This window comes from Palaemon carinicauda, chromosome 36 (genome assembly GCF_036898095.1).
Source record: "Palaemon carinicauda isolate YSFRI2023 chromosome 36, ASM3689809v2, whole genome shotgun sequence".
NCBI classification, from domain to species: Eukaryota; Metazoa; Arthropoda; class Malacostraca; order Decapoda; family Palaemonidae; genus Palaemon; species Palaemon carinicauda.
The window spans coordinates 3,980,897-4,005,896 of record NC_090760.1 but is presented as its reverse complement, the minus strand read 5'-3'; the positions used below and the strand labels follow the sequence as shown (position 1 = coordinate 4,005,896).

Genomic DNA, 25,000 nt, shown 5'->3' with positions numbered 1-25,000 from the left:
TGAAGCCCAGCAGGAAGTAAGGAAAACAAAGGATACAATAAGTGATGTTTGTCGCAAAAAAAGGACACGTACATTTACTACTTGCAAGAACCTTTTTGCTAAAGGTAAGTGGTATATAGTTTTTTTATGATCTCCATTGGCTAGGGACAGGACAGTGTCCTAGAAACTGACCATACATACATAGGATGAAGTTCCCTAGCTGCTTTCTACCCAAGGGATATAGGCCTATGTAGATTAAATCTACCAACTCTATTTTATGAAACCCTTGTAAAATACTTTTTTTTCATATTAAATCGTAATGTGAAGATGAAAAACATGTATACGATTTCTAACTCGAAGATATTTCTCGAAAACTTTTGACGTCCACAGTTTTGCTAATTGTGTGCTAGTTTACCCTGTACAGTCAGGAATGGTTTAAAGAAAACGGTCGGATATATTTATAGTGGACTCAAGGATCCGTTTTCCTCCGCGTCAATATCGCTTAGACACAAACTGTGATATTGATAAACTTCTTTGCTGCTGATATTATTATTATTATTATTATTATTATTATTATTAGTAGTAGTAGTAGTAGTAGTAGTAGTAGTAGTAGTAGTAGTACATGCTAAGCTATAACCCTAGTGGGAAAAGCAGATTGCTATAAACCCAGGGGCTCCAACAGGGAAAATACCCCAGTGAGAAAATGAAACAAGAAAAATAAAATATTTCAAAAAGATTAACATCAATATAAATATCTCTTATTTAAACTATAAAAAATTAAACAAAACAAGAGGAAGAGATATTAGATAGAATAGTGTGTCCGAGTGTACCCTCAAGCAAGAGAACTCTAACCCAAGACAGTGGAAGACCATGGTACAGAGGCTCTAGCACTACCCAAGACTAGAGAACATTGGTTTGATTTTGGAGTGTCCTTCTCTAAGAAGAGTTGCTTACCTTAGCTAAAGGGTCTCTTCTACCCTTATCAAGAGGAAAGTAGCCACCAAGCAATTACAGTGCAGTAGTTAACCCCTTGGGTGAAGATCGAATATCATCAGAGGCTATGTTCCTGTTTCTCAACTTTTATATCTGAAACTTCTTCTTCTTCTTCTTCTTCTACTACTTCCTCTTCTTCTTCTTCTTCTTCTTCTTCTTCTTCTACTACTACTACTACTACTACTACTACTACTACTACTATTAGCGCGTTTCCCATTCCTACGGGGTAATATGGTTGCCTTCTTTTTGAAGGACTTTGCTTAGGCTTTTGGGGTAGGCTGTAGTCCCGACTGGCTGCCCTGCCTGACATCGCGTAGACCCCGGTAGCGTATGTTTGTGTATTATACCAGCCACCATCGCCCTTCCTCCCAGCAGCGAGGGGTCATGGCATAATTAGGTCAGAAACTATGACCTGGAAAATCCTTCAAAATTCAGGTTGAGTTTCGTCGTCATCTGACTCTCACTTCGTTGAGACTTGTAAAGCTAAGGCCTAAGTCACCTTACATATTTTTTATATTATTGTCAAATATTGGAAATACTTCTGTTAAATCTTAAATATAGTTATCGTTATTGTTTGCTGTCTATTTATTTCTTTTGCTGTTACTGTTTTGCGACTTTTTTTTTGTGCTAAATAATTTAATAAGGAAATAAGACATTAAGGTAGATTTTATATAAATTTACATTGTGCAATAGCTGTTCATAACACCAAGCTAGGATCTGGGAGGCCCAGGCAATGGCTACCGATGACTCAGCAGGTAGCGTGTAAGCTCCCTCACACCTCCCTACTAAGTTCACAATAATGGTGAGGTCGTAGACAATACTAGAAATGCTCGGACTTGAGCTAAGTTCGAACACCCGACTCATAGAAGGGAGATAGTGGACGTTTCCAGCAGTTTACAACAACCCCGAGACAAGATAAAGACCTCGTTAATCAGAGTAGAAAGAATTTATCAGCATGTATAGTGTCAACTCTTTTTACATAAGAAATTGTTTCGTATAATTTCACACATTTCATGCGTTGGTGAACCACAAATCTCCTTGATATATTCATCAGAGTAGGAAGAATTTGTGAACATCAAGTATAGTAAAGATGTATTGTACCATCCATTGAGACCTTTCCTTTGGTCCTTAGCAACTGCCAATGGAAAGAATTTATGAAAAGTATAGTAAAGATGTATTGTGCCATCCATTGAGACCTTTCCTTTGGTCCTTAGCAACTGCCAATGGAAAGAATTTATGAAAAGTATAGTAAAGATGTATTGTGCCATCCATTGAGACCTTTCCTTTGGTCCTTAGCAACTGCCAATGGAAAGAATTTATGAAAAGTATAGTAAAGATGTATTGTGCCATCCATTGAGACCTTTCCTTTGGTCCTTAGCAACTGCCAATGGAAAGAATTTATGAAAAGTATAGTAAAGATGTATTGTGCCATCCATTGAGACCTTTCCTTTGGTCCTTAGCAACTGCCAATGGAAAGAATTTATGAAAAGTATAGTAAAGATGTATTGTGCCATCGATTAAGACATTTGCTTTGGTCCTTAGCAACTGCCAATGGACGACTGAGGAAGACGAACAAGTCATCATCTCTAGCTATATGTAGAAAAATGTACCTGCTGCCGAGCATATATCTTGACCATCAGCTGTCATCATAAATATAATGGCTTTGGTTAAAAAAATCAAACGGAGATTAGAAAACATTTGGACAAGGGGTATCATCAATACTCTCTTCGCATTATAGAAACGCTCAATGTCTGGCAACATTTATTCCAGGTTTTTTTCCGTTTTAAAAACGGATATATTGACTTAAAGGAGTGATATTACGGTCACCAATCCGTAAAAGATAATGATAAAGTAAAGCAAAATTACGGTCTCCTGTATTTTACTGAAATACGGCTGAGAAGAGTATATTTTTACGGAGAATTTCCGGTAAAAATTACGGTTTTTTTTTTTAAAGCGTATATGGTTTGGGTGATTTTAAAATGAGCTTCCATTTTTCAAATTTTGAAAACTGGTAGAGAAAGGATTAAGGAATGGACCTACTTTTTCCCTTCTACTTAAGCTGGTTCAGATAAATATTTCAAAATTGTCTGCCAAAATGGTATGTAATTAATATTTCAAAGCTACAAAATCTACCTTTTCTATTTCAAAACTGGGAACTTAATGATTTCAGGACCATTTTTATTATACGAGAAATAGTTTTTGAGAGAAAGTGTTCAAAGTTTCGAATTTACATTGTTTTTTTTTTGTGTGTGTGTGTGTGTGTGTGTGTGTATCAGAAAACCAGCATTAAAGCCCTAAATGTGACAGCCGAGCATCTGGACTAGTCACCAGTCCATAAATATTGCTTCTTGTCACATAACTAGTCAATGGAGTAAATTCTTGTCCAGTACAGGAAACAAAACCAGTTTGATTGACTTTTTAGCGAGTGAATGCAGCCAGCCACAAGGAGTGTACTACAAGAAAACAGTTATTCGTCACAAGCGAGTGTAAGTGCATTTTGATAACAAGAGAGAAATGTGAAGAGAGCCAAGGATGGAGGCAACACACGAGGAAGCAGATACCCGCCTCTTACTATTGCAGAACACGCAGCTCAGACGGAAATAACAACAGTTATTATAGTTGCAGATGATACAGACGTTTTCTTGATATTTGTAGCTTTCAGTGCAAAAATAAAGGCGACATTTCCTGAAACCAGCAACAAGAACAAGTACAAGATATGTTGAATGTAAGTAAATTATCAAATGCCTGTGGTCCTGTAGTGTGTAAAAGACTTTCAGCCCACCATGTCTTTATTGGATGTAAGTGTCTGTACTTTTGCTGGAAATTGTAAACTTGCAGCATTGAAACTTCATAGGAAGAACTTGTAATACAAGAAGCATTCAGTCAATCAGGCAAGGAATAGAATGGGGCACCAGCACTGCACGAGGTACTCAAAGTGATAACACGCAATGTATATGCCCAACAGTAAAGTGGAGAAAATCAATTTTCTCTGTATCACATATTACAAACATATACGGCAGGTGAATTATCAATTTGCTGTATAGCGAGGTTGTTTAATGAGTCACCCCGACATTCCAGGCCCTGTTGGCCACGAATGGAGTATGGAAACAGTTGAAGGACAAAGTAAGCTAGCTATCGACTGGATGGATGGCTCTCCAGCCCCATCTTTGGAGGACAAAGTAAGCTAGCTATCGACTGAATGGATGGCTCTCCATCCCCATCTTCGGAGGACAAAGTAAGCTAGCTATCGACTGGATGGATGGCTCTCCAGCCCCATCTTCGGAGGAGAAAGTAAGCTAGCTATCGACTGGATGGATGGCTCTCCAGCCCCATCTTCGGAGGACAAAGTAAGCTAGCTATCAACTGGATGGATGGCTCTCCAGCCCCATCTTTGGAGGACAAAGTAAGGTAGCTATCAACTGGATGGATGGCTCTTCAGCCCCATCTTCGGAGGACAAAGTAAGCTAGCTATCGACTGTTTGGATGGCTCTCCAGCCCCATCTTCGGAGGACAAAGTAAGCTAGCTATCGACTGGATGGATGGCTCTCCAGCCCCATCTTCGGAGGACAAAGTAAGCTAGCTATCGACTGGATGGATGGTTCTCCAGCCCCATCTTCGGAGGACAAAGTAAGCTAGCTATCGACTGGATGGATGGCTCTCCAGCCCCATCTTCGGAGGACAAAGTAAGCTAGCTATCGACTGGATGGATGGCTCTCCAGCCCCATCTTCGGAGGACAAAGTAAGCTAGCTATCGACTGGATGGATGGCTTTCCAGCCCCATCTTCGGAGGACAAAGTATGCTAGCTATCGACTGGATGGATGGCTCTCCAGCCCCATCTTCGGAGGAGAAAGTAAGCTAGCTATCGACTGGATGGACGGCTCTCCAGCCCCATCTTCGGAGGACAAAGTAAGCTAGCTATCGACTGGATGGATGGCTCTCCAGCCCCATCTTCAGTCCTGGAATTGCTTGCATGCAGTTGCTTAATGTCGTGGGAAAGCGCCTGAGTGCACATGAATTGCGAATGGACTTGAGTGCAATCACGTATGCATGCATCTACCCTGATTAAACCAACCAAGCGATTAAGAAGAAAGTGAAGTAGACATATTGAGCATAGATGAAATTGATGAACCTGATTATTGAATCAATCTCACAATCGTAAAAATTGTCACATCTCATATTCAAATATGACATAGTCTGAGAGGTTTCCACCATGAACAGAGTGACTACTGTATTCATAATGACAATATCTTAGCAGTGAAATTTGCTCGTTCATTCATATACTTTAAAGGTTTAACGGCTACTCATGAATGGCAGAGGCAAGGGTCAGTGACATTGCCCTATCAAGCAGGACAATGCCCTAGACACTGACCACATATACATATGATCAGCGCCCAAGCCCCCTCTCCACCCAAGGTAGGACCAAGGAGTGCCAGGCAATGGCTGCTGATGACTCAGAAAATTGTCCTATAGGTTCACCCCAAACCCCCCTTCCTTAGCTCACAAGGATGGTGAGGTTGCAGTGACCAAAGGAACTAACGAGTTTGAGCGGGACTCAAACCTCAGTCTGACAATCACCAGGCAAGGACGCTACCAATAGGCCACTACAACATCACTTCATGATAGCTACTCTGGTCCCACGGAGGGTTGGTGCCAACAGTACACCTTGCGCTTTGCGCTTGTATGCATTAGTGCAGCGTATTTACTGTGTCGCATCGACCCATAGCTGCATCCACTTTTTAGCCTTCATCTGTTCTTCTTTCCCATGAATGTCCTACCGGGTCCCAGCGCCGTACCATAGGGCCCTAATTCCTAAAAAATCAGTCTTGGGATTAAAGGCAGGCTTACACGGTCGAACCGTTCGACGAACAAGGTTCGGCAGACAAGTCTTTGAGGTGATGTTCGAACGTGTGAACGGGATATTTGGTTGTCGAACACGTTCGTCAAACGGCTTGTAGAAAGTCAGTTCTAGTCTGAATTTTGTGGGCGGGGCTTCATTGTCCATAAACCTTATGCATTTGGGGCTGACTCCACCTCTTCAAACCGTTTGTCAAGCAGGTTCGACAACCGGGTTCGACAAACAGTTCGACCGTGTAACCCCCACTTAATAATTCTGTCGTTCGAACATTGGATTTGATATTTAAAACAAAAATTGAGAAATGAAATATGTAATCAATCGCCTGTCAAGTAAATTGATATTGTGTGATTGTTATTTAATTCAACGATGACTTCTTTAATAATTAGGTCTTATTGTTTAATAGAAGAAATTATTAATTGTTATTTAATTAAAACGATGAGTTCTTTAATAATTAGGTCTTACTGTTTGATCGAAGAAATTATTATTTGTTATTTAATTCAACGATGACTTCTTTAATAATTAGGTCGTGCTGTTTGATCGAAGAAATTATTAATTGTTATTTAATTCAACGATGACTTTTTTAATAATTAGGTCTTACTGTTTGATCGCTTGCTTTCAAATGAAACTGGATGGCTGGTGTTATTAGTTCAATCAAACATAAGTGCAGAAAGCCATGAAGATTAATAGTATAAGCAAATGGTCTAGATACAACTAAGAAATATTAACTTTGTTTACTTCATCAATCGCCATTTTTAAGATAACAGTTGAGAGGGTATTAAGAGCTCTCTTAATATTCTCCTCCATTACTCGTCTTATGATTTTTCTGCTGGAGCCAAATATACCGTCATTATTATTATTATTATTATTATTATTATTATTATTATTATTACTAGCAAAGCTACAACCATGGCTGGAAAAGCAAGATGCTATAAGCCCAAGGGCTCTAACAGGGAAAATTAGCCCAGCGAGGAAAGGAAATAAGGAAATGAATAAATGATGAGAGTAAATTAACAATATATCATTCTAAAAACAGTAACAGCGTCAAAACAATATGTCATAATATAAACAATAAAAAGACTCATGTCAGCCTGGTCAACATAAAAACATTTGCTCCAACTTTGAACTTTTGAAGTTCTACTGATTCAACTACCCGATTAGGAAGATCATTCCTCAACTTGGTAACAGCTGGAATAAAACTTCCGTTTTAAGTTAATTGCACGAACAATGTATTGGAGATTGTTGGAGTTGATGTGGCCATTTGTGCTGTTGTAAAAAAAATTGATAATGTTCTTAATAGGAAGTAGTTTATGAACCGTAATTTATGAACAGTGGAAGTAAATCCAAGCTTAAAGTAATAAAATGACCCCAGATTATTATGGCCAAAGCCTAATCAATATTGCTTTTAACCTCGAAATATATTTAACCTTTAATTTCGAAGAAGGACATTAACCTTCATCATATATGCGTACGATTCTTCAATATCTCGGTCTCGTAAAGTTATAGTCAAGGTCTAAATCCTACTTAACCTTTGACCTCACCTATTGTGAACTTGACCTGACATTTTGTATCTTTGATTTTAAGATTTTTTTTATAAGATTTTCCAGAAGTGGCATTTGACAAATGATTTGGTCCTGCTTTTACTAGTGAAGACTTAAACCCCCCCCTAAAAAAAACATAATTGACAACATTTCTCATCATTCCCGTTTGGAAAAACAGAAAGTTCAGGATTATATATATATATATATATATATAATATAATGTATATATATATATATATATATACACATATATATATATATATGTATATATATATATATATATGTATATATATATATATATATACTGTATATATATAAATATATATATATATATATAGAGAGAGAGAGAGAGAGAGAGAGAGAGAGAGAGAGAGATGCGTGGTGTGTGTTTTAATGCTAAGATTATGCAGTTTTTTTTTTTTTTGTGGGGATGAGGTTCAACTCATATACTGTATATAAAATACTAGCTGTCGATGATAGCATTCCTTATTGCGTATTAGTTTTAAAAGCAATGCTTGAAAACCTGTCGTTTTACCTATAGTCCAGTTCTTTTAGCGAGGCATATTTGCACCGACTCGCAACGGTGCCCTTTTAGCTCGGAAAAGTTTCCTGATCGCTGGTTGGTTAGAATTATCTTGTCCAACCAATCAGCGATCAGGAAACTTTTCCGAGCTAAAATTTAGGTCACCGTTGCGAGTCGGTGCAAATATGCCTCGCTAAAAGAAATGGACTATAGTGTCTAGTGTTCTTAAAACCCGTGAAGTCAAAACCCTGGACTTGCATCATTCATTAAGAAGTGTTATAAGTTCTTCCGTTATGGTCCTTAATAAACAGTTCAGAGTAAGATAATTATTCGATTGAAATTAGGCCTGAAATGCATCCTGCATATGTAGGATAGAGGTTTCATCTTTCAGAAGCATCCTGCATATGTAGGATAGAGGTTTCATCTTTCAGAAGCATACTGCATATATAGGATCAAGGTTTCATCTTTCAGAAGCATCCTGCATATGCAGGATAGAGGTTTCATCTTTCAGAAGCATCCTGCATATGTAGGATAGAGGTTTTATCTTTCAGCAACTTTCAGAAGCATCCTGCATATGTAGGATAAAGGTTTCAACTTTCAGAAGCATCCTGCATATGTAGGATAGAGGTTTCATCTTTCAGAAGCATCCTGCATATGTAGGATAGAGGTTTCATCTTTCAGAAGCATCCTGCATATGTAGGATAGAGGTTTCATCTTTCAGAAGCATCCTGCATATGTAGGATAGAGGTTTCATCTTTCAGAAACATCCGGCATATGTAGGACAGAGGTTTCATCTTTCAGAAGCATCCTGCATATGTAGGATAGAGGTTTCATCTTTCAGAAGCATCCGGCATATGTAGGACAGAGGTTTCATCTTTCAGAAGCATCCTGCATATGCAGGACAGAGGTTTCATCTTTCAGAAGCATCCGGCATATGTGGGACAGAGGTTTTATCTTTCAGAAGCATCCTGCATATGTAGGATAAAGGTTTCACCTTTCAGAAGCATCCTGCATATGTAGGATAAAGGTTTCATCTTTCAGAAGCATCCTGCATATGCAGGATAGAGGTTTCATCTTTCAGAAGCATCCTGCATATGCAGGATAGAGGTTTCATCTTTCAGAAGCATCCTGCATATGTATGATAAAGGTTTCATCTTTCAGAAGCATCCTGCATATGCAGGATAGAGGTTTCATCTTTCAGAAGCATCCTGCATATGTATGATAAAGGTTTCATTTTTCAGAAGCATCCTGCATATGTAGGATAAAGGTTTTTTATCTTTCAGAAGCATCCTGCATATGCAGGATAGAGGTTTCATCTTTCAGAAGCATCCTGCATATGCAGGATAGAGGTTTCATCTTTCAGAAGCATCCTGCATATGTAGGATAGAGGTTTCATCTTTCAGAAGCATCCTGCATATGTATAATAAAGGTTTCATCTTTCAGAAGCATCCTGCATATGCAGGATAGAGGTTTCATCTTTCAGAAGCATCCTGCATATGTATAATAAAGGTTTCATCTTCCAGAAGCATCCTGCATATGCAGGATAGAGGTTTCATCTTTCAGAAGCATCCTGCATATGCAGGATAGAGGTTTCATCTTTCAGAAGCAACGTACATATGTAGGACAGAGGTTTCATCTTTCAGAAACATCCTGCATATGTAGGACAGAGGTTTCATCTTTCAGAAGCATATTATACTGATGAGGGTGATTGCAGAGACAGGTCAAGGTTGAGGGTGATATGTAGGGAGGTCAAAGTCACGAGACAGGGTCAAATGTCAAGAGACGAATTAAATATCGTCTGGTATTTTTAAGCTGCTTGAATAATACCTCTTTATTTGTAATACACTAGAGTATGCATTTAAATAGATCCTGCTTGGTTCCGCAATTGATTTCAGCAGTTGCTTGACCAGGCGGTTTCAGTCTTTTTTTAAATGAAAGAAACCTCCTACAGGGTGCTCAAACACAAGCACTTCCCATGCATGAAGTTAAACCCACTTTTAAATAATTAAAGGGAAATCTAAGGTTTTAAAGGTTCATGATTCATTTTGAATTTTTTTCAAGACATAGATGTTAGAAGCTTCTAAGTGCTTGTACAGTTTAATTACTCTGCAATGGAGTCAAGAACATTAGTGTGCTTTTAATGGTTTGGGGGACTGTTCTTGGCGCTAGTTCTATCGATGTTTGATTTGCAGGCTTTCACACACACCATTAACTTAACGTTAGTTACTTCGTGCTTGAATAAATGAGGCAAATTATGTTTTTTTTTTTTTTTTTTTTTTTTTTAGTATTCCACATCGATTTGTATAAATAAATGATAAAGATGTGCTTACATGTCTGTTTTTTTAAGTAAGTAATTCAATACATAGTATTTTTGTTACATTTTTAGTATCATTCAGTAAATATAAACATCAACATGTGCCTCATAATGGTATTCGTGTTATATCTGCTTGAAGAACAAAAAGCACTTGTGAGTATGTCGATTTGATTGATTTGAGGTTGAAGGTCACTATAGTCAATTTTTTTCTAATGAGGCGTATTTGCCACCGACTGGCAGGGGTGCCCCTTTTAGCTCGGAAAAGTTTCCTAATCGCTTATTGGTTGGAGGAAATAATCCTAACCAATCAACTAATAGGAAACTTTTCCGAGCTAAAAGGGCACCCCTACAAGTCAATGACAAGTGTGCCTCATTAAAAAAAAGTCGAGCATAGGAACTTTAATTCGTTGGTGCATTTCGCTTTTTTTTTTTACTATTCCGTGCGCTAGATAAGTGCACGAAGTTGCTAGTTCCTACGGTCTTTCACGCCAGTAATATATGCTTGGAAATACATAGTGTACACGACCCGTCAGAATTGAGAGCCAACTAACATTCGTCTCTTCCCACCTCTATGCCATTTACTACGTCTGGCTGTGCTGCTGAACGTGACTCTATGTGTGTCTATATATATATATATATATATACAGTATATATATTTATATGTGTATATATATTTGTATATACATACATATATATATATATATATGTATATATATATATATATATATATGTATATATATATATATATATATATGTATACATACATATATATATATATATATACATATATATATATATATATATATATTATTATTATTATTATTATTACTTACTAAGCTACAACCCTAGTTGGAAAAGCAGTATGCTATAAGCCCAGGGGCTCCAACAGGGAAAATAGCTCAGTGCGGAAAGGAAAAAAGGAAAATAAAATATTCTAAGAAGAGTAACAACAATAAATATCTCCTATATAAACTATAAAAACTTTAACAAAACAAGAGTTAGAAAAATAAGATAGGAGAGTGTGCTCGAGTGTACCCTCAAGCAAGAGAACTCTAACCCAAGACAGTGAAAGGCCATGGTACAGAGGCTATGGCACTACCCAAGACTAGAGAACAGTGGTTTGATTTTGGAGTGTCCTTCTCCTAGAAGAGCTGCTTACCATAGCTAAAGAGTCTCTTCTACCCTTACCAAGAGGAAAGTGGCACTGAACAATTACAGTGCAGTAACCCCTTGGGTGATGAAGAATTGTTTGGTAATCTGTGTTGTCAGGTGTATGAGAATAGAGGAGAATATGTAAAGAATATGCCAGACTATTCAGTGTGTATGTAGGCAAAGGGAAAATGAACCGTAACCAGAGAGGAGGATCCAATGTAGTACTGTCTGGCCAGTCAAAAGACCCCATAACTCTCTAGCGGTAGTATCTCAACGGGTGGCTGGTGCCCTGGCCAACCTACTACCTACAAATATATATATATACACATATAAATATATATACTGTATATGTATATATATATATATATATGTATATATATATATATATATATATATTATCTCCTACGCCTGTTGACGCAAAGAGCCTCGGTTACATTTCGCCAGTCGTCTCTATCTTGAGCTTTTAATTCAATACTTCTCCATTCATCAAATCCTATTCCGCTCTTCATAGTCCTCATCCATGTAGGCCTGGGTCTTCCAACTCTTCTAGTGCCTTGTGGAGCTCAGCTGAACGTTTGGTGAACTAATCTCTCTTGGGGAGTGCGAAGAGCATGCCTTAACCATCCCTATCTACCCCTCATCATAATCTCATTCACATATGGCACTCTAGTATATATATATATATATATATATACATATGTATGTGTGTGTATATTTATACATATATATATATAAATATATATATATATATATATATATATGTATATATATAGTGAGTGAGTATAAGACTTTGCGAAGATGGAAAAAAAAATCTGTAAATGGTTGTTTAAGATTAAAAAGGATAAAATGAATGAAAACGAAATCCTTTTAAATGCCGATACAGGATAAAAAGTCCTATCAATTAACAACAAGACCAGATAAGTTCCTTTACACGTCCCAAAGTCCAAAAATGACTTCAATTTATTCTTCCCAAAGGTCTAAGTATTTAGACCCTTTTTTTTTTTTATTCTCACTCGTTTTGATTTCACTTCTTGACCTCGTAATGACTTAACTACATTTGACCTCGTTGGACTTCACTTCTTGCTCTCGTTTTGACTTCATTTGACCTCATTTCAACTTCAATTCTTGACCTCGTTCGACTTCACTTGACCTCGTTAGACTTCACTTCTTGCCCTCGTTTTGTCTTCACTTGACCTCGTTTGACTTCACATCTTGACCTCGTTTTGACTTCACATCTGGACCTCGTTTTGACTTCATTTGACCTCGTTTTGACTTCACTTCACCTTGTTTGAACTTCACTTGACCTCGTTTGACTTCACATCTTGACCTCGTTTTGACTTCACTTGACCTCGTTTTTACTTCACTTGACCTCATTTTAACTGTAATTCTTGACCTCGTTTTGACTTCACTTGACCTCGTTTTTACTTCACTTGACCTCATTTTAATTGTAATTCTTGACCTCGTTTTGACTTCACTTGACCTCGTTTTTACTTCACTTGACCTCATTTTAACTGTAATTCTTGACCTCGTTTTGACTTCACTTGACCTCATTTTAACTGTAATTCTTGACCTCATTTTAACTGTAATTCTTGACCTCGTTTTGACTTCATTTGACCTCGTTTTTACTTCACTTGACCTCATTTTAACTGCAATTCTTGACCTCGTTTTGACTCCACTTCTTGCCCTCTATCGGAATGTTTAGGTAATTCATTTGTGATACTTAACATTTGTGATACTTTTTCAAGAATTCTTATGTCTTTTTACATGGTTATGCGTTTTATTGTCTGTGCCTCACTCCTTCGTTTTATCAATTTATCGTTACTTACGGGATCTTTTTTTCATATATATATTCCTTTAATGTTTTTTTTTTCTTTTGAAAAAGGAGTCTGTTCCGAAATGTCCGTCAAAGTTAATAATAGATGAGATACCTTTTTAACTAATACCTTTTTATTTTTATTTTATTTTCATTCCATGCTTGTAGCCTTGATATCAATTCATGTTTAACTGAACTGTATTTTCAATCGCCTCATTTTGCGTGACTCCATGCTCTTAGCCCTCTTTGCTAGCTGGAAATCATAGAAGAAAAATCTATAATCGGTAAATCATGGCGGTCATGAGCTGTCGTTCATTAGCGACTCCACCATCAGTCCTGAATCTACGACCAGGTCAGACGTAGTGAGCTATTTTCCTCCCGATCGTCCTTATTAATCCTCCTTCAAGTTGCCTTCCTCCATTCACGGATACAATGACCTCCCCCTTCCTACTGCTCCATCTCCTGCTGCTACTTTCTAACCCACTTCGTCAAGTCGAGGCAGATGAGAGCGTTTGGCATCCCGTCAGGATCGACGAGACTTGGTTCACACAAAATAGCACCCATTTCGGGGTGCATAATGCTCTGAATGACGTCGTTTGTGCAGCTGTTGTGTCACGAAAGTACTGGGGCAATCTCTTCTGCTTCCAGGAGGGCAGCTGTCGGTTCAGCAATGTCGCTGTGCCTCCTTTCTTTGAAGAAACGGGTTCGGGGAATGTCATCGACTGCAAAGCTCTAGATCCCCCTAGTAAGTATGACGTGATAATTCTTTTTGACATGGTGGGTAGTCCTGAGAGACAGACAGACAGAGAACGAGTATATCGTTAAGATTTCTCAGGTGAGAGAGAGAGAGAGAGAGAGAGAGAGAGAGAGATCCCCCTAGTAAGTATGACGTGATCATTCTTTTTGACATGGTTGGTAGTCCCAATAGACAGACAGAGAACAAGTATATCGTTAAGATTTCTTAGTAGAGAGAGAGAGAGAGAGAGAGAGAGAGAGAGAGAGAGAGCGAGATTCTCCTAGTAAGTATGACGTGATCATTCTTTTTGACATGGTTGGTAGTCCCAATAGACAGACAGAGAACAATTATATCGTTAAGATTTCTTAAGTGAGAGAGAGAGAGAGAGAGAGAGAGAGAGAGAGAGAGAGATCCCCTAGTAAGTATGACGTGATCATTCTTTTTGACATGGTTGGTAGTCCCAATAGACAGAGAACAAGTATATCGTTAAGATTTCTTAGTAGAGAGAGAGAGAGAGAGAGAGAGAGAGAGATTCTCCTAGTAAGTATGACGTGATCATTATTTTTGACATGGTTGGTAGTCCCAATAGACAGACAGAGAACAAGTATATCGTTAAGATTTCTTAAGTGAGAGAGAGAGAGAGAGAGAGAGAGAGAGAGAGAGCCCCCTAGTAAGTATGACGTGATCATTCTTTTTGACATGGTTGTGAGTCCCAATAGACAGAGAACAAGTATATCGTTAAGATTTCTTAGTAGATAGAGAGAGAGAGAGAGAGAGAGAGAGAGAGAGAGAGAGAGTATTCGGGTGTAGTTAAGATTTTTAAGACTGAGGATTTTGTAAAATGAGGCATGAAGAGGCAAAACCTGATGAATGAGAGCTAGAAGTGTTGGTGAAAATGTCAAAGAAAGGAGATCTGACTGATTGCAATAATTGTAGAGGCATCACACTTACGTCAGTTATCGTGAAAGTATATAGCATGCTCATTCTAAAGAGACTAGAGAGAAAGATTGATGAAAAGCTGAAGAATGAACAAGCGTAATGTATAGAATATAGAAATCCACTTTTGATGGCGTTTGTGGATTAAGAAAAGCCTTTGATAGTGTGCACCGGTCAATTTTGTGTCTTGCGTTATTATGGAGTTCCTCTTAAATATGTAAATTTGATTAAGCCTGTTCATGAGCATAGCAAATGCAAAGTTAATGTTAGTGGAGTCCTATCAAATGAAATTCCAGTGAGCAGTGAAGTACTGCAAGGGAATGTGTTGTCACCTATGTTGTTAATCCTCCTGGATTTTGTAATGCATTGAACAGTTGGGGATGGCGAAGAAGGATTGGACTTGATTGGTAACAGGAAATTAGTTGACCTAGCGTTTGCTGATGACTGTCCTTACTAACAAACCGCCATAGGAATTGCAAAGCTTACTTACCAGAATGCATGAAATATCACATGAGGTTGGGCTCAAGATAAATAGAAGAAAGATATGTATATCTACACTAAACTTTAAACAATTCTATAAGAGACATAATTAGATATAGCTAGACATACAAACTCGATTTTTTAATTTATGATAGTTTATATGATCGAAAACGGAGTTTTATAACAATAATATAGATTGGGCACGTACCTTGTCTCTTTATAAATAGTTATTTAGTTTTACTTCAAGCTATTCAAAATCAGTGAACTTTTCACAAATGTAAAATTTGTGTGTCATTCCATTTTCTAAACAGAATTGACGCAAACACACTAATCCAAGTGAATTAAGTTGACATATTCGGGGCCTGAAACATTCATAGTGTAAAAGTGGTATTGGTCAAGGTTGAGTAGATCAATTAAAATTGACAGGGCATTTGAAAAGGATCCTCTACTCTAACCAATTATCGTAAATTGATACATGTATGGCACATAAAGATACCGACAGCTCAAAAAGTCTGAATTGCATAAAAGACAACTGAGGCGCCGGCGACTCTGTAAGGGTTCGCAGTTTAGTGAAGACGTAACCGGCAGTTTTAGTAAATGAATACAGTAAATGTAATTCACAACAAAGTTGCAGCTCATTTACATTAGTATTCAGCTAACATGAAAATTTTCTTGGGCCTGGAGACAACCTGTATAATATTGTCTCCGGGTCTGGGTCATTCGAGTAAAGGTCAAGGGATTCGGACCTGGAGCTTTAGACTATCAGGCTAGAAGTCAGGTTCCGGACCAGGATCTTTAGATGATCAGGCTAGAAGTCAGGATCCGGACCAGGATCTTTAGAAGATCAGGCTAGAAGTCAGGATCCGGACCAGGATCTTTAGATGATCAGGCTAGAAGTCAGGTTCCGGACCCAGATCTTTAGACTATCAGGCTAGAAGTCAGAATCCAGACCAGGATCTTTAGATGATCAGGCTAGAAGTCAGGATCCGGACCAGGATCTTTAGATGATCAGGCTAGAAGTCAGGTTCCGGACCAGGATCTTTAGATGATCAGGCTAGAAGTCAGGATCCGGACCAGGATCTTTAGATGATCAGGCTAGAAGTCAGGTTCCGGACCAGGATCTTTAGATGATCAGGCTAGAAGTCAGGTTCCGGACCAGGATCTTTAGATGATCAGGCTAGAAGTCAGGATCCGGACCAGGATCTTTAGATGATCAGGCTAGAAGTCAGAATCCAGACCAGGATCTTTAGATGATCAGGCTAGAAGTCAGGATCCGGACCAGGATCTTTAGATGATCAGGCTAGAAGTCAGAATCCAGACCAGGATCTTTAGATGATCAGGCTAGAAGTCAGGATCCGGACCAGGATCTTTAGATGATCAGGCTAGAAGTCAGGTTCCGGACCAGGATCTTTAGATGATCAGGCTAGAAGTCAGGTTCCGGACCTAGATCTTTAGACTATCAGGCTAGAAGTCAGAATCCGGACCAGGAAACACTGCAAGTATCAATAACGTACAGAAAATCAAACGGGTAAACTGAGCTGAAAACATATGCCTTCTTTTATAATGAAAGTAAAACACAACAAATAATTATGGTTTAAAAAAAAGGGTAAAGAGTGCAAGGCCAAATATAATAATAATAAGCGTCACATAGCAATTACGATATCAAATTTGATTATGGTAACTGTATTTCAACAGGAACTTGTCTACCACCATACTACCCAGTGATGAACGTCGGATGCATCATGTTTTTAACCGCCACTTACACCTTCAGTGATGCAAGGAGTCAGTGCCAGCAGCAAGGTGGTGAACTAGCCACTCCAAAGAGTTTTTCTGCTTTAGTCCAGTACATGCAGATGGCAGTACCAGGTAATAATGATCTTAAACTTTCTTATACCAGCATGGGGGAGGATATGAGTTTTATATTCCTCATCATAATCAGTGTTCCTAAGAAGATGCATCATGTATTTTTTCTCTTTCATCATTATCTTCATCAGTGTCATCAACTATTTTCATATCAGTTGTCCCCCGTTATGGAATATGACCTGTGATGACCTGAACTTTCGGTCTGATTTCCCCTTTTGGTCCAAATTAATAATTTCTACATTTTTAATCATTCCTAAGAAATATCTTCCCATCATTCTCCTGCTTTGTACTTTTTTGTTTTGCCACTACCACCATCTCCTTCCCTCCATTTAACAGAGCTGATATAGCTTTGAAATTTGTGACTTCATAGCTTCACTTTCTGTTATTTAATTATTCCCTGTCCTTTGTTCTGGCTTTGTTTCTTGTTATTCATTGTTTCTACTAGCCCTACTCTTGGACTGTTCTTCGAGCCTTCCAATTTGTTATCTATTTTCCTCTTACATCCACTGTGAATGACTTATGTCTTTACTTTGATAGAGATAGAGGATTTTCTAGGGCAGTAAAAGAATGATTTTGTCTTTTGTCAGCAGCACCATAACCAAAGCTTTTCAATCCATGTGGCTTTCCTATATTTTTGAGAGATAAATGCTGTGTTTCTCTGCCCTATCATCTTTCTCCGTTCAAAGTCTCAAGTCCCCTTTAATGTCCTGTGGGCACAATGTTCTCAAGGTTTATGTCAGCCAACCAACCACAGTGTCACTGCTCTGTTGCCTAGTTTTCTATTCACATACCAAGGTTTATTTTGGAAAATGAATTTCTGAGTAAAAGCATTAAGAAATGAGACTACTTCATTTTTTATTCTTAAACTTGAAGTGTTACTAAATTCAATCAAGTCTTGTAACGAGCCAGTACTCTTTCAAATGCTCTTTGTCTAAATCTTATTTCTCATCACAAGAGTGGCTTCTGGAAAGCCAAACCTGCGTCTGAATTTCGTACTTATCGCACTGAAAACCATAGTTTCCACTCTTGAAATTTTTCAGTTATTCCAATAACAACTTGGTACCAGAAGTTGCTGATACCACAAAACCCATTTCCCCCCCCTTCCTGTGGATATTACCATTGGTTAACTACCTTGGCTATGCAATACTTTCTCTTTAAAAAAAAAAACAGCAGTGTTTTTGTGTTCATGTCCATGTATTAATGAAGATTTTGTCTGCCTTTCTTAAATCTTAAAGCTACAAAATTTCACATTTTTTTCACCAGTTCTCTATTCTTTCCCTGTGACCAAACCATCTTGACCCACCTAATCTCGCCTTTCTTATAAATAATTCATTTTAACATTTTTATGTATCTCCATATATATATATATATATATTTTTCACCTTTTTAGTGCATCTGATCCTACACAAAGACTTCTTTTCAACATCTTCAACCTCTTTTTTTTTATATTTCACACTTGCACTCAGATAGCATAGTACAACACATCATGTCTAAGAATCTTGGCAAGGATGAACCTGCCATCCTCAACTTGATCCTCAGACAGATATCTATTTCTTAAGGTAGTATTTATTAACCAACAATCGGAAAATAATGACAACTTTTGCAATTTCATACTTAACAGGTTCAGCTATTAACCAGTATTGGGTGGGTGCCCAAGTGAGCACAGGATGGTATGATGGTCGTGCAGTGAATGCCACTGATTTTGCCATGGATGAACCTAATGGTACAGGAGACTGTTACCGAATGAAAGGACCCGAGAATTTACTTATGGCTGATCAAGACTGCGGCGTCCTTTACCATGTTATTTGTGAATTCCAAGATCTGTAGAGCTCTTTGAACTAAAAGGGCAATGCAAGAAGAATAACAAAATGTTAATATGCATTAGTAATATCACTGATCTAATTTTAAATTTGGTAGAAAAGTCATTTGCTAGGTGAAGCCAACTCACCAATTGGAGGTCGTATGTATGGTACATAAAAATTAGATAGAAAATACATATTATAACTACTGCAATGTAATTGTTCAATGGCTGCTTTTTGCTTGGTAAGAGTGAAAGCGACCCTTTAGCTATGTAAGCAACTCTTCTTGGAGAAGAGCACTCCAAAATCAAACCATTGGTCAGTCTAGGAGAGTGGTTCCCAACCTGTGGTACGCGAGGGCCTTCCAGATGGTACACGAACACTTTCGGGGTCATGAACGATTTTTAGTTATATTTTACTTCACAAAGATGTGTACTGCCTAACACAAGATAATCTGGCAACGATTTGCAACTGTTGTGCTGTGAGCAAAGTCATGCCCCGCATTGACCAGCAGGTGGAAAAGAAACAGATACAGCCCTCGTATTGAGTTGTTGTTTTCTTAGTTAATTTGCGTGTTCTATTTTTATAATTATAGTGATATCTGATCGAATTTAGTTTCTCTGGAACCAGGTGGTACGCGGCGACTGTACGGGACCTCCAAGTGGTACTCGATCACAAAAAGGTTGGGAATCACTAGTCTAGGATAATGCCATAGCCTCTGTACCATGGTCTTCGACTGTCTTGGGGTAGAGTTCTATTGCTTGAGGGTACTCTCGGGTATGCTGTTCTATATTATTTCTCTTCCTCTTTCTTTGATTGATTGATTGATTGATTAGAAGTTATCTGGCATCCTGACACCTATGGTCGTTCACGCCACTTTTTTTTTTTTTTTTTTTCTTTTTTTTTTTTTTTTTTTTGAATGATTAATTTAATATTATTACTGTTCTCAAAATATTTTGATTGTTACTTCTCTTGTAGTTTATTTCCTTGTTTCCTTTCCTCACTGAACTAATTTTTCCCAATTAGACACCTTGCGCTTATAGCATCATGCTTTTCCAAATAGGATTATAGCTTAGCTTGTAGTAATAATAATAATAATAATAATAATAATAATAATAATAATAATAATATAATATATGAGTTTAATAAACCGGTCAATTGTGATGCGCTTTAAAGTAGTAATACAGTTTTTCTCCTAACTTCTGAACACCAGCATCAATAACACTACTGAATTTGCTTGTGCATCTCCAGCAAAAAGTGGGTCACCATTCATTCCTTTTCAGTCCAGGACAATTTACCTTCCCTCTTTCTCTCCCTAGATTCGTTATGATAACATTTTGCTTCATGCATTCTTGTCTTTGCAATTGAGGAACAGGTCGCCTACTAATCAAGTTTGTGAGTATGACATGGTTTTCAGTATTCTGATCCATCCTCTGTTGTCAGTCCTTTTTTTTTTGGGGGGGGGGGGCTTCATCATTTTGGCTCCTTACCCTGGAGAAAATCTAGTCTTACCTCTAGCTGTCCTTGGATTTTTCTTAGAGTAAGAATACGGGCATTATTTTACCCATGAAATCTAGTTTTAACTATAGAGTGTCATATTACTTGTGTCTGACAATTCCACTAAGTAGTGTTCGTCAATTTTTCTTCACTTAATTTTCTTCTCACCCTGGTGTTATTGATATACATGTAAATGTATTGATGGAAATAAAAAATAACAATGGTTTAAGCTGCTGAAATGAATAATTTACCAATTATATGTAGATTAAGAATGATGCATTGAGTAAGAAATGTGGAAATCTTAGTAAAGATTAAAGTAGGCAAAATCCTGCATTAGAATATTTTAGTATGGTTTTATCATGTGGAAAAAGTAATCATTGATAGGTATCTTAAAAGAGTGCACGATTCTGAAGAAGTAAGACTTAAGAGTTAGGAAGGCTTAGAAAGGGTTGAATGAAATGTGCGAAAGACGTATGAGAAAGGAAGGGCCTTAATATTTTTGATAGATTTGAATGGTGCAGTGTGATATGCTGGGTTTGATCGAATGATGATGAACCATCTACGTAAGTGTTTGACACAGCCAATATTGTGGAAATTTTACTAAAGGAGGGATTCATCAACAACTAAACAGTAAGAGGAATAAGGTGGCAGTGACTGTTGTGTTGTGTTGTTCTTTGAAGCCACTCCCTTTTAGGGTAAATGGTCGATATGTGAAGCAGAAGGTAAATAGAGTTGTGTGTGGTCAGAGCTTTTACAGGTACCCACCGTGAAAAACCAGACACCCTTGGGCTAACAACCAAGGGAGCGACACTGTGGCAGCTCGTCGTCCCGTCAGTATGAGTCGGGGATGTGGCTTCCCATTGTTTTCTATTGTTTAGAAGCAGTGCTGCGCACACGAGCGTTTGTTACACATCAGTCATAAAGCAAGAGCTTTTGCAAATTAAACCTCAAAATTCTTAAATACGGCCAGTGTTTGGCGACTAAAAAGTTTACCAATGAATTCCTTGACCTGAGAAACATTTAGATACTAAGATATGGTGAAATACATCGTTTCATGTATTGCTTCTGAACAGCTGGTGCGGATGAAGATAACCATGAAAATTTTTTTAAATGACACATCCAATCCCAGGATATGCAGTTACCACTCAGATTTGCATGTTAGACATGTCAAGGCTTTTAAAAAATCAGTTTCGTTCTGTCATGAGGACTCCTCTTGGCTGGTAGCCTTTTTAAGGTTTTATGATCATGATGAAACCTTGAAGTATCCTGAGTTGGGTGATATATTTGCATAATATATTAGGTCAAAATACTTTTCATTATCTAGTTTCAAGTCTCAAAGAAGATAAATACTATTCCCGAATATCAGGTCTAATATCTTCAGGAGTCTTTGTGAATATCTAATGAAGATCACTGTATAAGAAATAAGGATAAACCAAGGCTTTATTTTATGATCTGAGGAATGTAGTTTTTGTCTGCATGAAATAAATATCTAAAACTATTGGACTAAAATTTCAGAATCCATATGATCAACACTTTGGTAAATTGACGTAAAATAGTATAAAACAAAATCATGTAAATAAGTAAAACAACAGCAATAATTCAAGCGTGTAGTGGCTATGTGGAGTAGTCCACAAATTACAATCTATGGACCCAAAGTTCTTGTTTGATTTAACAGTGAAAATCAAACATACTTTCCCCTGTCAGATAAGGGTGCGGGCTAAGGGGACCAAAGCTGTACTTCGTGAGTCTTCAGGTAGCCACAGATAGGCCCCCAAAGTCCTAGCTAGGAGGGAGAGGAGGCTTGAGCGGAAAACTTAAGTATTGTAAAAACACATTGACAAATATTATTTAGTACTATCTTAAACACAAGAATGGAAAAGAAAGAAATAAAGTAGACAAGGCAAACTGTGATTGCAAACTTACATCCATAAAACTAAGATGCTTAACAACAAACTCTGCATCGATTACATTTTGTTGCACGAATCGCATGTCTTGAATTGCAATTAATCAGTAAATTTTACATGCTTTTTTGAAGAAAAAAATCTATTAACAGACACGAAAGTGACTCAAACAACAGGAGAAGCCATAAAAAACTCAGACTGCAATTTCACATTGAGATAAATAAACGAAATTCTTGAAAAACCATTAAATAATTTTGTAAAATTCAATAATTCGATTGACAAAAGAAAAGAAGTGGAAACTTTTTTGGATAAGAATAAAGACTAGAAATGTAAAAACGAAATTCAGGGAAGCTCCAGATAAAGATGCATTCAAATCAAGTAGTTTCAAGTGATACAAATATTCTTCAACAGAACCCTTGACAGATGTCAAAAGTCGGACGCACTTTGAATTTATACAGTACCTGTACCTATGAATGGAAAAGAAGGGTTGGATCATGCATGTCTGCAAAGCTTATGTAAATGAAAGGGTTTGTGGGTAGGTGAAGGGGAAGCATACTCTGGGGAATAGTAAAAGTTTGGTGGGAAGGGGGATTTGAGACACTTGGAAGAATAATACCTACTAGTCTTCCAAATAGAAACACGCAAGGTGAGCCTGAGCGACCGTGGGGGGAAAAGAGAAAAAAGGAGTTACCTTGGTTAAATATGTAATTCTTTGGAGGAGAACGAATAGTTTTGATAATAAACTGTAAGCTAAAAATCCTAGTCTGAGATGAAGAGTTAAAAAGCGAAGAAGTTTAACAAGATATGACACAAAGGGAAGAGAATGAGAGAATTGGGAATAATCAGTGACTTATGTCATCAGCTCTCAATATTTATCTGGGTTAAGTAACAGAGACAGGCACAAAAAGTGAGAATTCGCGAATACAAAAAGCAAGAATTCGCGAATACAAAAAGGGAAAATATGCGAATACTTGGTTTCCTAAGGTGGGTCAACTCACAATCTACAAACTCACTAACCATTGTCTATGAACCGTCTACTAACACACTAATTACCAGACTGTACTTGCTGAAACTGTAGTGTTTATTACTGTAATAAATGTACAATCCTATCATTACAGTACAGTTTAATTAGCTGAGGTAACACTCATAAGTATTCACTGCTTGCAGCAGTTCGATTTACACTTCCAATTCACCGTACACATCCTGTATCGGCATTACTACGGTAAAGTATGGTATTTCATATACAGTACTGTACAGTAATTAATTCATCAATACTGCTAATACACATTGAATACACTAGCACAATAAAAACTAAAAGTATAAGTACAACACCATTAACCATTTGCGTACGAAGTTCTTTCCACCAAGTCTGAAGCATGATACAACTCTTGAATCAACTGTCTGGCGGCGGTTGGGGTTCGTGTAATGTACATACTATGCTTTTTACTAAAATCACTATAAACACTGGATATGTATTGTTTTTTTTTTACATCACAACGTGATTCTGCACAAAGAGGAGGGAAGCGGGGTATCCACATGCGAGGAGAAGCGATGTGAGACTATGGCCGAATTAGAGAGATATGTTGCGTTAGGTTGTTTGGAGAAGGAAACATCACAAAGCATACCAAGTGCAAAGGATTGTGGGAGTTTTGAAATTGTCCAGCCACAACAGTACTTAATGTAAGAGTGTGAATACGTGATTTTTTAACTAATAGGTTATACGGTTTTCTGTATCGCGAATGACCGAATCTGCGAGTGTCGAGGGCCGACTGTATAATATAATATCAACCATAATACCTTGTCTTTTCATTGCCGTTTTCAAACAAATGAAAGGACCTAGTAACTTAAATCATTAAATTTAGGGAGGAATGAAAGCCTATTAAGAATTGAATCAAAAGTTGAAAGAAACGAAAATAGATTAAAAGGATAAAGAAAATAAATTTCAATGTAATTAAAGGGGAGAAAAAAAACTTTATTAAAATGAAAATTTAATACAAGTAATTTTTATATGACATCATAGATCATAAAGTTATATTGTTTAATTTTTAACGATGTTTAAAGAATATACTGGACTGGATGGACATTGATGAAGTTATGAAGGTTTAGCATTATTATTATTATTATTATTATTATTATTATTATTATTATTATTATTATTATCTTGGGGAAGGATAACTACGGAAGAAGCCTGAGAATGTGTTGATTTCAGTAAGATATTTCGCAATTGCTATCGGGGATATGCGAATATTTGCACCGAGATCCTGTTTTAGCTACAGTTAGTAACAGTGCAGAAAATAATGTTGCAAACATTGATTTGCAAATCATTATGATAGTTGCATTGCCTTTCCTCTTCTTGGTGTACAAATGATGACAAAGTGTGTTTCTTTGTGAGGAGTTAAGGAATTAAGTTAGTGGCTTCGATGTATCACTTGGCTGATGCAGTAATGAATATATTGGAGCTCTCATTTTGTATTAGTTATGCACTAAAATACATTTTCTTTTAAGTGGTCTTCAGAGAGAACGTATTTTAAGGCTAACTTCGTCTTTCTTTCGCGTTGCAAGGGCTATTGTTTATATAAAACTGTGATTCCTAAACTGAAAACTACCTTTTCGAAATAAA

At 37.4% G+C, this 25,000-nt stretch overlaps 3 protein-coding genes across 4 annotated transcripts in view; 2 read left to right on the top strand and 1 right to left on the bottom strand.

The window, feature by feature from the left end:
• The first annotated feature begins 83 nt into the window (after window positions 1–83).
• LOC137628725 (zinc finger protein on ecdysone puffs-like) overlaps window positions 84–25,000 on the top strand; it is a 110,529-nt gene continuing 85,612 nt past the window's right edge. Inside the window, exon 1 of one of the 2 annotated variants that reach the window (XM_068359895.1) lies at window positions 84–104. The gene's annotated coding sequence lies outside the window, so the exon portion shown is untranslated. The remainder of the gene's footprint in view (window positions 105–25,000) is intronic. The other variant, XM_068359893.1, reaches the window with a different exon arrangement.
• Window positions 12,541–12,996, bottom strand: LOC137628283 (uncharacterized). Its single transcript, XM_068359446.1, has one exon. The coding sequence runs from the start codon at window positions 12,994–12,996 to the stop codon at window positions 12,541–12,543; it is 456 nt and encodes a 151-aa protein (XP_068215547.1).
• On the top strand, window positions 13,601–19,627 carry LOC137628282 (uncharacterized). The gene is made up of 3 exons (XM_068359445.1): window positions 13,601–13,913; window positions 17,016–17,186; window positions 18,805–19,627. The coding sequence occupies exons 1-3, from the start codon at window positions 13,601–13,603 to the stop codon at window positions 19,008–19,010; spliced, it is 690 nt and encodes a 229-aa protein (XP_068215546.1). The 3' UTR covers window positions 19,011–19,627.